We start from the raw sequence: 12,649 nt of genomic DNA, 5'->3' as shown, positions 1-12,649 counted from the left end.
ATTTCATGGGACTGGTCTGTAAGCCTGGGACTGATATGTAAGCCTGATGAAGGACATTAAAATCCAAGAACTAATATATGTGTAGACTGGCTATTTGTATTCCACACAATCATCAACTGGCTATTCCGATGTCGGAAAATCATGGACAGGCTATTCTGATGTCGGAAAATCACGGACTGGCTATTCCGATGTCGGAAAATCACGGACTTGCTATTCCTATGTCGGAACTGGCTATTAGAATACCATGAAGTAGGAAGTGGCGATGTGAAAAACTATAAGAACCAAATCGTATTTGTGATAAGTTTTAACATGAAGCTGTTTCTACTTTAAAAATATTTTTGTATCGTAAAGTTTTTTTTAAAAATAAGATTTTTATCAAGTGTCTTAACGTTAATTTTATTTCATGTACAAGTAAATATCTTTAACTGATACATTTAATAAAAACTGGAATATATTTGCTATACCAATCATTGTACCTTAAATGTAGAAAACCCTCTTACCTATCGTTGTAACACATATTTGTGTGAACATTTTATGGTCAATATGAATGTAGATTTATTATTTGCTTATAGACCCAGAACCATTTTTGTAAGATTTAATACTTTTACGTGTTTGATATATTATGCAAGTTTTAATTAGAATAAAATTGAATGGTTTTAGAAACTCGACATTCGAATGCTAGTGTACTATTTATTGAAGTTAGACCGCCTTTATTAAAGTTTTATTAGTGAAACTGTCTCTTTATTTGTAGCGCTGTTCGTTCTGTTTCCAAGACTAGTGGAGACTATTTGCGCGACTTTTGTTGATTATTTGAGTTTACTAGTTGGTGCGACGATTGTGCAGTGTTGATGGTAGTGATTATGGTGAAATTCCAGCTTTTATTATTGAGAGTAGAAAGATGTTAGTGTAATATGGTATTGTTATGTATGCGTAATCAAAATTAATGTGTATAAACCTAATTAGTCTGGTAAAATATGTGCAATATGTGTTTCATTTAGTGCTATTTTAGCGCATCTTTTGACTTTATTTATTTGTGAGGCGTTTACTAGATCATGACAAAGCCTAGTGCAATATTTGTATGTGATGTTGTTTAGTTTCCAATGACTCTATTGAGGCTATTTCCACAACTTAACAAAGCCTAGTGCAATATTTGTTTTATTTAGTGATGGTATTTAGCTCATTGTTTAACGTTTTATAGCAGTGAGGCTATTTCCACATCTTAACAAAGCCTAGTGCAATATTTGTTTTATTTAGTGATGGTATTTAGCTCTTTGTTTAACGTTTTATATCGGTGAGGCTATTTCCATATCTTAACATAGCCCAGTGCAATATTTACTTTAATTAGTATAATTGTGTCATAATTACTTTATACTTCATTTACTTGCCTGCATTCTCCAATCAACAATTTGCTTTAAAATGGTCTATAATATTTTTTTCGTGTATTCCAGATTTTTATATTCTATACTTGTCTATTATGTAATGTAATTCAGTTTATACATCTCAAACATAATTTGCATACCTAAGACGGTCTACACCAGGATAACAATCTCTATTTCCTTCATGTACTGATTGTATTAAGATATATAGCATTTATATCATTTTTTTTAACTTCGTGTTTGATGGCTACTCCACCTAGGCCTCTCAACTACATTATCTGCACATGTCATTTGTACATAGATGTACATGTCACTTGTACATCAGGTGTTTTCATTGATTGCCCAGGCTAACATAATGCCCAGAATGGCACAATGCCCAGAATGGCATGATGCCTAGAATGGCATGATGCCCAAGATAGCATGATGCTCAGACTGATATAATGCCCAGAATGGCACAATGCCCAGCCTGGTGGGATGTTCAGTCTGGGCGAGTAGCTCACCTGGTCTCAATGATTATCTGAGAACCTCTGAACTTACCTAGTCCCCCCCCCCCCCTCCTTCCCCCTTAATCCACACGTACTTACTGTCCTAATCTATCAAGCCTCAGAATCTTACTCTACAATAAAAAACATCCACACTATTTTGTTTTTGTATTTTTCTTTCTGATCTCAGTAAAAATATTAAATTTAAGTAAAAAGCTTAAATTTTAATTGGTTTTATCCTCCAATTACATACCTAAAAATAATCTTTGGGTTTTAAGTTGTCAATTTTAATTAACCGGACGAAACATTATGAAATAATCAATAAGAAAGACATAAATATAAAAGAGGTTTAATAAACATTTTATTTGTTTTCGAGTCTTTCGTGTGATTTTATACAAATTTGTTTAAATATTATGCAATACAAAAAAAATTAATAGTTTAATGCAAATGATGTAATAGAAACAAGAACGGCAATAAATAAATTATATTGAAGCTATCAGCGAGTGACCTCCCTTACTGTGATCATTTCCCGCGTCATGAGCCTCAGGAAAAAAAACTTTTCCTAGACAAACTCCATCTTTCTCAGTCTTCTAAACATTTATTTCCTTTCTAAACTATTTTTAAAATCTTAGAGGGTTAAAATTTATTGTAAAATCTCCATAACTTGCTGTTTTTAAAATTTCTAAAAAAAATGTTAATAATTACGATAGCTTAGCAATATTCGAAAAACATACTTTTCACTATATTAATTGAAAAAAAACAATTTTAAGTAATTAGTTTTATTATTTTAAATTTACATGAATTCAGATTGTGTTCGTGCGCACTGAAGATTTTTAAAACTACATCCAAAAACCTAAAGATATTGAAGAATATCTTCAAATATCACAGAAAAATGTACCTGAAGTAGATCTATATTGCACATTAACATTCAGTCTCTTGATTCAAGAGACAATCAAAGTATGGATAGTAAAAAATGTTACATAATGATCATCAACGATGTATCATTGTTGTACTTTCGTAAATACTGTTTGTATTTATTTTCTAAGCATTAGCTCATTATATTATTTAGTTGTTAAAATATTATAATTTACAATTTGAAAGCCATATTTTAAATACCCGTTAAATATTGAACGCTATTCAATAAAAAATAATTGACATAAAACTCAGATTTAAAAAAAATGATGAACTTGGAAGGCCGTATCATTCTTATGCCATCACAAGTTTTGTGTTTGGTCGTTTTGAGAATAAAATACATGACAAGACTGACGGACAACTTGATTAAGTAATGTTGAAATATGTGATGTTTATACTATTGATATGTTAATGTTATATTGATAGTGGGATTGTGTGGTAGTAGCAGTAGTTTTTAGTGATGGATGATTAAGACAGAGTTGCAGTTATGTTACATAAGAGATACTATAGTGATGGTACTTTAGTGATGTTTGATACTACCTATATTATTAAGACGTGAGGATTGGCTTAAATGATACAAACGAGATCATAATGTTAAGATATGTTCATTTATCAGTCTAATGTAAGGTCGGTAACACACGAATCTTAAAGAATAAAGTATTCACCAGTCTAATGTAAGGTCGGTAACCCACGAATCTTGAAGAATAAAGTATTCACCAGTCTAATGTAAGGTCGGTAACCCACGAATCTTGAAGAGCGTGAAGGCGAAGATAAAAGCACCGACTGAGTAGGCTCCCATGAGGATAAAGTTGCGCGTCATGTTGTCAAGGGCGTTCGGGTAGTAGAGCTTGATGAAGTCATTTCCGGTCTCAATACACGCTTGATCTGGGGAGCCATGTTAAAAATTATTTTTTTTAAAAGGTAACCCTAACCCATTGTGTGAGCACTTTAAGACCAGAGTGGACGTCATCAATAAAGGTTTTTAAATACTAACGATGTACTAGAAATTTTGACCGTTAGGTTAATTTTCAACGGGAAATTAAAAAAAAACACCACTAGTCAGTATCCTAAATAAGAATTTTTTTTTAGCTTTAAAATATGCTCCATCCTATATTTGTAATTGAATTAACTAGTAACTAACATAGCTTTACTTTAATACAACTAGGGTTAAGTTTATATGTAGTATGGGGTTATGAGTATGTTCTGGTAGTAATATAGTAGTACTGAATATATATTGTGTTTGTCTATAAAACTAACTTTAAGTTACAGATACTTCCTATACTAGCATCTGTCTGTTTTGAGTCACACATTATCTTTTAGGGTCTGCTTAGAGTAACAAGTCATTTTTCTGTCTAGTCAGAGTCACACCTTACCTGTCTAGTCAGTCACACCTTACCTGTCTCAGAGTCAAACCTTACCCTCTAGTTGAGTTAAGCCTTATCTAAGAGTCACACCTTACCTGTCTAATAAAGAGCTACACCTTACCTGTCTAATAGAGTCAAACTTTACCTAAGATTCACACCTTACCTGTCTAAAAGTCGCAACTTACCTGTCTAAGAGTCACAACTTACCTGTCAAAGAATCACACCTTACCTGTCAAAGAATCACACCTTACCTGTCTAATTGAGTCAAACCTTACCTAAGAGTCACAACTTACCTGTCTGCTTGGAGTCACATTCAAACTTGAGTCCCTGGAACTCATTGCCCACAATGATCTCCGTGGAGTATTTGTGTATGGCCACAAACCCCGCCCACTGCAGAACCTGCGGCATGTTCTCCACGGTCCTACAACATCAACAACATTAACATCAATATTAACATCAACATCAACAACATCAAGACCATCAACATCAAAAACATTAACATCAAAAACATTAACATAATATTCAACAACATCAACAAAAGCATCAACAACATCAACAACAACATCCATCAACAACAACAAAAACAATAACAACAGCAACAACATCAGCAACAACATCAGCTACAGCATCAAGATCAACATAAAAACATCATCATTAACAACAACATCTACAACATCAACATAACGCCATCATCAAAAACAACATAAACATCATCAACAAAAAAAACAGCAACAAAATCATCAACATGAATATCAAGAACATCATTAACAACAATAACATCAACAACATCAACATCAACAACATCATCATAAAAAAAAACTTTTCACCATGCCTTTTTTTTTTCTAAAATAAAAATAAAAGTCCCCCTAAGAATTAAAGACAATTATAAACGCTCATGCGATCTAGGTACGTGAAAGATTACTGTGAGATTCCATAGAGTCGAACACTATACTTTAGGACTAACTATTGTACTCTACCAATGAACAACGCCGTTATAAATTACCCAGTAGCAAATCTATTTAACGACAAATTTACTTATTTAAATTAGAAATATACATAGATATCACTTTTTAATCAGCTCTGTTAAAAGTTAAATTATTAATATATATATATATATATATATATATATATATATATATATATATATATATATATATATATATATATATATATATATATTATATATTATATATTATATATTTATATAGGTATATATATGTATATATATATATAAATAATATATATATATATATATATATATATATATATATATATATATATATATATATATATATATATATATATATATATGTAAGTATTCATAATTTAAAAACAAACAAAAATAAATAAAATAATAAAATAATAAAATAAAACAAACTTCCACCAGACCTGAGAACCCCTGAGGCCACCAGACCAGAGGCCGACATGATCAAGGCCGTCGTGTTGTTGGCCAGCTGAGAATTCCAGAACACGCCCAGGACACCCACGGTCATCATCTCACCGAACTGGGTCAGCATGACACAGACCAGGATGAACGACCCGAACCGGACCAGGTCGTCGTTCATGCCGGCAATCCTACAACGTCGAGACAGAAAGGTTATAATTATTTTTACTTGAAGGGCTATTTCCCTTTACTAATTATTTAGATTTCTAGAGTTATGTCCCCTGATATCAAGGCTCTAGGTCGTCGTTCATGCCTGCAATCCTAAAACGTCGAGACCGAAAGGTTATTTTTATCTTTAGTGAAGACTTACTGCCCTTTACTAATTATTTAGATTACTAGAGTTATGTACCATGATATCAAGTATTAACAATACCTTACCAGTACAAAGCCGCGGAGAAGATGGTACTACAGATGATGTTGAAGGGCAGGCAGTGGACGTAGTATGCGGCGAGGAATGTGAAGGTGGAGTAGAGTCCGTCATAACACTCACGGTAGAATAAGCTCCTTAGTACTGGGACTGGATGAAAGGGATGGGTGAGAGAGACATTCAAATGTCGAGATATACTACACAATGTTCGAGGGGAAAATGGTCAGATGAACAACACCAAGAAAGAAATATAACAGCACGTAAAACTCAAAAACACGTATTTTTGATGCACTCACTAACATATAATATTTAGACAGAACACGTTGAAATACATTAATATATATAACGTGATCATACAATTATGATCAGATAATTAATTTTAAATATCTTGAAACTTTTATCTGCCTTTATATTTGGTATTTTGGACATTGGCTTTGTATCTTTTAATTCCTTTTTTTAATATATAAATTAAAGTAAAAATATAAAAACCAACAAAAAATTAAAATAAATCAATAAAACTAATAGGGAAAAATGGATATACTTAATTTAAAAAAAAATTGCTTAAAAAGAAAATTAACAAATAGCTGATTGCTCAGAACATTAGACAAAAAGATTGTCACATCGTTACAAAAAAAGCGATAGAACAACTGCCACCCACGCAAGTTCAACACCCTAAATCTACCACCTACATAACGCGATCCCATTGACGATCCCCAGGTAGGGTGGGACCTGTGTGGCCTGGTAGATAACGCCCAGCCTGTCCTGTATACTGCCCTGGTTGTAGCCGAGCTTGCCCAGGAACATCAGGATGAAGGGCACGAAGAAGGGCAGCAGCAGGAACCGGCCGAGGAAGGCACTGCGATCTCGCCAGAGGTGCACGTTCATGCGTCTAAAAATAGAACAATATTACATTTAGTTTTTTCTCAGTACTTGCAAAGCTTTTGGTTTTTCCATGCTTAATATAACTTAAGTATACAAAAATATCATAGTGTGAATATATAAAGAAAAATATGACAACAATATATTTTAGAATGATTTTTAGGTTTACAGATGAATTTGATTCCACTATCGAGTTACCTTGCATACATTATATTTAACTTTATTTGGACGATTACTAGAACTTTTGAATAATGATTCGCAAAGTATAGAAGGTTTAATGTGTTGTATGTTTTGTTTTTAAACCATTTTGTTATTCTAAAAATATGTTAAAAGGATGTTATGTTGAAATTTGGATTCCTTCAACTTTTTATAAATTAAATTTCTATTTTACAAAGATTGTCATGTGGTCAGCGCTCTGTCCAGCCACCTTTGGTTCCCTACAGTCTGAATCGGATCCTAATTCGTGACCTTAGGGCTAACAGCCAAACGCTCTACCGTTCGACCACGCCGATGGAATTGCAAAATTTTTTTTTAAAAAATTATAAAATACACCGAAATGATGTTTTAAATGTATGCTAAGTATGTAAACGTCCGACATTTTATACACATGCTACATACGTCAGCAGACAGGTGAACGTCCTTGACCACGACGGCCGGTCGTCCACTCCTGCCTCCTCCAGCTCGTCGTACACCTCGGAGTAGGGTCGGGCCAGACCGGATGTGATGCGCTTCAGTATTCCCGTCTGCAGATCCGAGTTGGCGAAAGCTGCGCAAAGTTTGTGCGCGCGTGACAACGTTTTCTTTTCCTGTGACGGCGTCCGTCTGTCAACACTCGTGACGTCAACTGGGAATCCCCGATAAGATAAAAAAAGAAACGGATTTTCATTTCAAGGGATTTAGGGAAAAATATTGGTTTGAATTTGTTTTGAACTTCCAATTTGTGTTACGTTTGAATTTCTGGAGTTCTATGTATAGAGTTGGTGGTTTGTGCAGTTTCCCAAACCGACAACCAAAATTACCAGGCGGGTGCTGAGGTGAAACTCTCAAAAAGTGCAAAAAAGGTTGAACAAGCAAAACCTGGCGACTAGACGTTAAAGCGGAAACAAAAAAAGATGGTTTACATCTGGAGTCAGGTTGGTAAGATAGCACATGACAGGGGACTCAAGATCTATGGTTGGCGGCCCATACCCATCAGGACAGAGGACTATAGAGATCTTTGGTTGGCGGCCCATACCCCACAATGTTTCTTCCAGACTTTTTCTCGGGGGATGGGGGGGGGGGGCAATTAAAATTTCCGGGAGGGGGGGCGGTAGACTTTTTCCGGGGGGGGGGCAGACACTGTTAAAAGTATATATTTCCAATATAAATTTCGTTGGGGGGGGGGGGGCGGTAGAAGCCCCCCCCCCCCCCCCCCCGAAGAGATGCCTGGAAGAAGCTCTGATACCCCATCAGGACAGAGGACTATGGAGATCTTTAGTTGACGGCCCATACCCCATCAGGGGGGACGGGCAGTGATGATGATGTATAGAGGAGATTGACAGATTTTTTATCGTAGTAGGAGAACGAAAGGCTTTTGCTGTTTACTTACTGTAAACGTCACATGGGTTCTGGTTATTGGGGCAGGGGTACCCAATGTTCGTGAAGTACGGAACAATCTGGTTCGGCCGTCCGAGGAAGGCCAATTGGCCAACTGTCAGAATGGCCACCTTGTCAAGCAGGTTGAAAATGTCAGAACGAGGCTGGTGGATGGACATGATGACTAGCTTCCCCTTGTGAGCGATGTCGGCTAAACTGGCCACCAGGTGGCGCGCCGTGAAGGAGTCTAGACCGGAAGTGGGCTCATCAAGCAGCAGAATGTCTGCAAGTATTACATTCGTTAAAGTTTTTTTTAAATCATGGGATTGCAAAGGAATAGTTTCTGCTTAAAAAATAAATGTATTTATAAAAACAAATCTCGCATAAAATGACACGTTTGGGTGGATAATATGTGGAACTGATTCGTCTGACGTGTGGTCAGCTAGAAATCCGCCCCTTAGCTTATGTGAGTATTCCTGGTTCAAATCCTGGGGCAGAAAAGATGGATAAGTAAGTCAACCATGTCCTGGGTTAACAGGAGCTCAATACCTGAATGTGTACTGGTCTACAACACCTGGATCTCAGAGTAGCTAAAAGACTCGAATCTCTGAGTAGCTAAATTACTCGAAGCTCTGAGTAGCTAAAATACCCGAATCTCTGAGTAGCTAAAATACCTGGATCTTCGAAGAGCTAAACTACCTGGATCTTTGAGGAGCTAAACTACCTGGATCTTCGAAGAGCTAAACTACCTGGATCTTTGAGGAGCTAAACTACCTGGATTTTTGAGGAGCTAAACTACCTGGATTTTTGAGGAGCTAAACTACCTGGATTTTTGAGGAGCTAAACTACCTGGATTTTTGAGGAGCTAAACTACCTGGATCTTTGTTTAGCTAACATACCTGGATCTTTGAGGAGCTGCACGCCAATGGTGATCCTCCTCTTCTCTCCCCCAGACACGCCCCTGATCACAGCGCCACCTATCCTGTTATCAGCCACGTGAGTCAGACCCATGTCTCGTATAACTGATTCGACCTGCGAACACATTTTCAGTTTAACATTTCTGATCGAACTAATTCAAAATAAGAATAGACTTTACTATTCATTTTATCTGCAATTAACTGACAGTGCGAAAACGTTTAGTTTTTTAAAATTAATTTTAAAAACGAACCCCCCCCCCCTCCCTCTACATTCACTGACCCCCAAATTCTAAACGTTATACTGAACACCCCCCCCCCAACCTGTCACCGATTATTCTGACTGATATAAAAGATCATTTGTATAATGCAGAAGTTCTTTAATAATGGAATCTTTAGTAGTTACAGTTTATATATAGGTGAGATCAATACATCTATTTATACTTCACCTTGGCCTCGATTTCAGACTCTGTCGTGTAGCCCGGCAGCTTGAGGTAGGCCATGTAGGTCAAGGTCTCTCTCACGGTCAAGGTCGGCAGCAGCCGGTCGGCCTGCAGCACGTAGCTGGCCTTCTGCATCATCGTGTCGCGCGTGCACTGCTCCTGCTTGTACGTCACCACGCCGGTGACGTCACCTTGGGCCCTGCCGGAAATGACGTCAAGCAGGGATGTTTTGCCCGAGCCTGCGGTGTGAGAAAACAAAATCTCACACAGATATAATACAAGCAGAGTTTATTCCAGCAGGCATCCCCCCGAAAAATGTATACCGTCCCCCTCCCCCTCCAACGAAATTGAATTTATATAGAAAATATATACTTTAACTAGTGTCTGCCCCGCCGGAAATTTTAGTTCGCCCCCTCTGGAAGAAACACTGGATACAGGGACTGTTACAAAACGTTAGTGTTAGCAATACGAGAGTGACCCAGATGTTAACGTTATAGATCTAGGTCCAACTCAACAGCCAACTAACCCTAACAACCAAGTCATAACTTGTGCTTTTAACTGATTTTAACTGAAGCCTATAGGGATGTGTAGTGTAGGCCTACTAAGTCTCTAATCCTAATCAGTGTTTCTTTCAGACGTTTTTGAATTTTTTTTTTTTGGGGGGGGGGGGGGGAGGACTAATTTTCGTAAGTTATGTGCGGATGTTCAGTGTTACCCTACTAGATACGTCATGAGCGATGACCGTCTGTTTTTGACATCTAGTTAAAAACCAACGAATACACTTGTTTTGACTTCTTTATTTTTTAAATCACATATTTTTCTCCCCCCCCCCCCCTTCCCTATCTACATCACGCCCTTTGTTTTAATTAAAGACTGACTGTGACCACATTGAGACATCTATACAAAAAAAAAGCAAATGTTCGTACAATAAACCAAAAACGAGGCTAGAGAGAAACACAACTGACCGGAACTGCCGACCAGCGCCGTGAGCTCCCCGCTGGCAAAACTCATGCACAGGTTGTTGAGCACGTGCTTCTTCCGGGCTTTTCTCAGACAACTTCCGTTCCACCAATGGCCGACCTTCTCTTTCACCTGGAAAACATGGCGGATTTTGTATGCTTTGTTAAATATGGATGCGAACATGTTTTATGTAGGGTGGTGATGGTGGTAGTGGTAGAAGGTGGTGCATGGTGGTGGATGGTGGTGGATGGTGGTGGAAGGTGGTGGATGGTGGTGAATGGTGGTGGGTGGTGGTGGATGGTGGTGGATGGTGATGGGTGGTGGTGGTGGATGGTTGTGATGGTGGTGATGGTGGATGGATGGTTAAAATAGACACGTGGAACAAGAGAGATGGGTTATAAATATAATGAGTGGATATTAAAAAAGAATGTGTCATAAAGCATCTTCTGGACTAAGAAAGCCTTATATTGAGCCTGGTGATGTTAAGTCTAGGATATCTACAACTGTCACCTTTAGTCGAGAGCCTCCCACTTCCCCCACTGTGTTCTTAGCTCCCCCCCCCAACCACCCTAAGGTCTATCTTTCTCTTAAATCTTAAGAAACCCCGGAGGTAGAGATAACAATAAACAAGTTATTTATATTTATTATAATTCATTATCGCAGTCAATAGTTAAATTTTAACTAGTAACAAGTAAAAGATTCCCCGGAATTCCCAGCGGTCTAAAATTAGCCAAGAATTGTTACTCACTGTGTACGACAATCCTATGACGTTTAACGTTGTCTCCGGTGAACACTGCCCAAAAACTACTGGTGACGTCGGTGTCGTGGGGGAGCCGAGCCCGGGGGTCAGTTGCCCGGATCTGGGTGACCGCAGGGTGACGTGCGCCCCATTGGGTGAGCCCGGGCTCTGCACCCCCGATTTGGGATAGATCTCCGCGTCGGATTCGTTCCCGAAACTTCCGTACCGTCCGTTCGCTTTCTCGAAATCACGCGATGAACTCGCCTCATCCTTCGACAACAACGTCTGCTTGTCCGTGTCCATGGTCCACACAAACTGACCACTGGTCAGCGAAAATGTATCCCCCCTAAAATCTACCACCCGCTATCGTTTACCACTGGATCCAACACATGTTTACAAATAACATACAGACGGCGTTTACCACTGTAGCTTCGTTCTCTGGTCCTAGATCTACACGGGCAGTTATCACATGGCCCTGTGTGTGTGTGTATGTGTCACCACTAGTCCTAGTTCTACACTATTTGTGTGTGTGTGTGTCGCCATGTGTAACTAGTTATATAAGTACCTTAGTACCACTCCAGTGATAACATAACATATAACTGTAGAGTGACGTGTTACAGATTTAGGGTATAACTGATAGCTACAGATTTAGTGTACATGCATGTTGAAATGTGATATTAAAACACTCACACAAACATTCACACATGTATATGAATATAACATGTATATATGTATATATATATAGATTATTATAGATATAGATACAGGTACAGGTACAGATATGCTGAATTTAATTATATTGCTATTAAAAATATCAACAACTCCTTAACTGAATTACATAGTGTGGTCGGCACTATGCCAATACGCCTTTCTCCCACTAACGCATGTTAGGTACCCAACAGAGCTGGGTGGACTCATTGGCATAGTACTGACTTGAATCCGGATTCGAACTCGAGACTTTCAGGTAGCAGTCTAGCGTTCTACCTCTAGGCAAAGCCATCACATAGGTGCACAATAGGGTTAAATAATATTTGACAATTTCGTTCAAATTGATTGAGATTTTTGTTATAGTGTAGTCTTTTGCTTTTGTTCCATTATGTGTTTTCTCTAAAAACAAGGTAATTAAAAAGTCTTGTGACAATTTAAGCGCAATTTCCTTATGTTATCTAAAAATAGCTCTGTCGTAGCGTAAAT

At 37.6% G+C, this 12,649-nt stretch overlaps 1 protein-coding gene across 1 annotated transcript; it reads right to left on the bottom strand.

Annotated features, from left to right (window-relative positions):
- Positions 1–2,208: 2,208 nt before the first annotated feature.
- On the bottom strand, positions 2,209–11,881 carry LOC131931279 (ATP-binding cassette sub-family G member 5). The gene is made up of 11 exons (XM_059288021.1): positions 11,465–11,881; positions 10,722–10,848; positions 9,763–9,995; positions 9,299–9,431; positions 8,413–8,682; positions 7,443–7,668; positions 6,635–6,834; positions 5,957–6,095; positions 5,524–5,709; positions 4,428–4,555; positions 2,209–3,655 (listed from the first exon to the last, which is right to left on the bottom strand). Exons 1-11 carry the CDS (start codon positions 11,756–11,758, stop codon positions 3,492–3,494), a joined length of 2,100 nt encoding a protein of 699 aa, XP_059144004.1. The 5' UTR covers positions 11,759–11,881; the 3' UTR covers positions 2,209–3,491.
- Between the last annotated feature and the right edge of the window lie 768 nt (positions 11,882–12,649).

The sequence above is a fragment of the Physella acuta genome, unplaced genomic scaffold (assembly GCF_028476545.2).
Source record: "Physella acuta isolate Inbredline_101_S28 unplaced genomic scaffold, ASM2847654v3 ptg001935l, whole genome shotgun sequence".
NCBI lineage: Eukaryota > Metazoa > Mollusca > Gastropoda > Physidae > Physella > Physella acuta.
The sequence above is the reverse complement of the archived record's forward strand: the minus strand, read 5'-3'. Positions and strand labels throughout refer to the sequence as shown.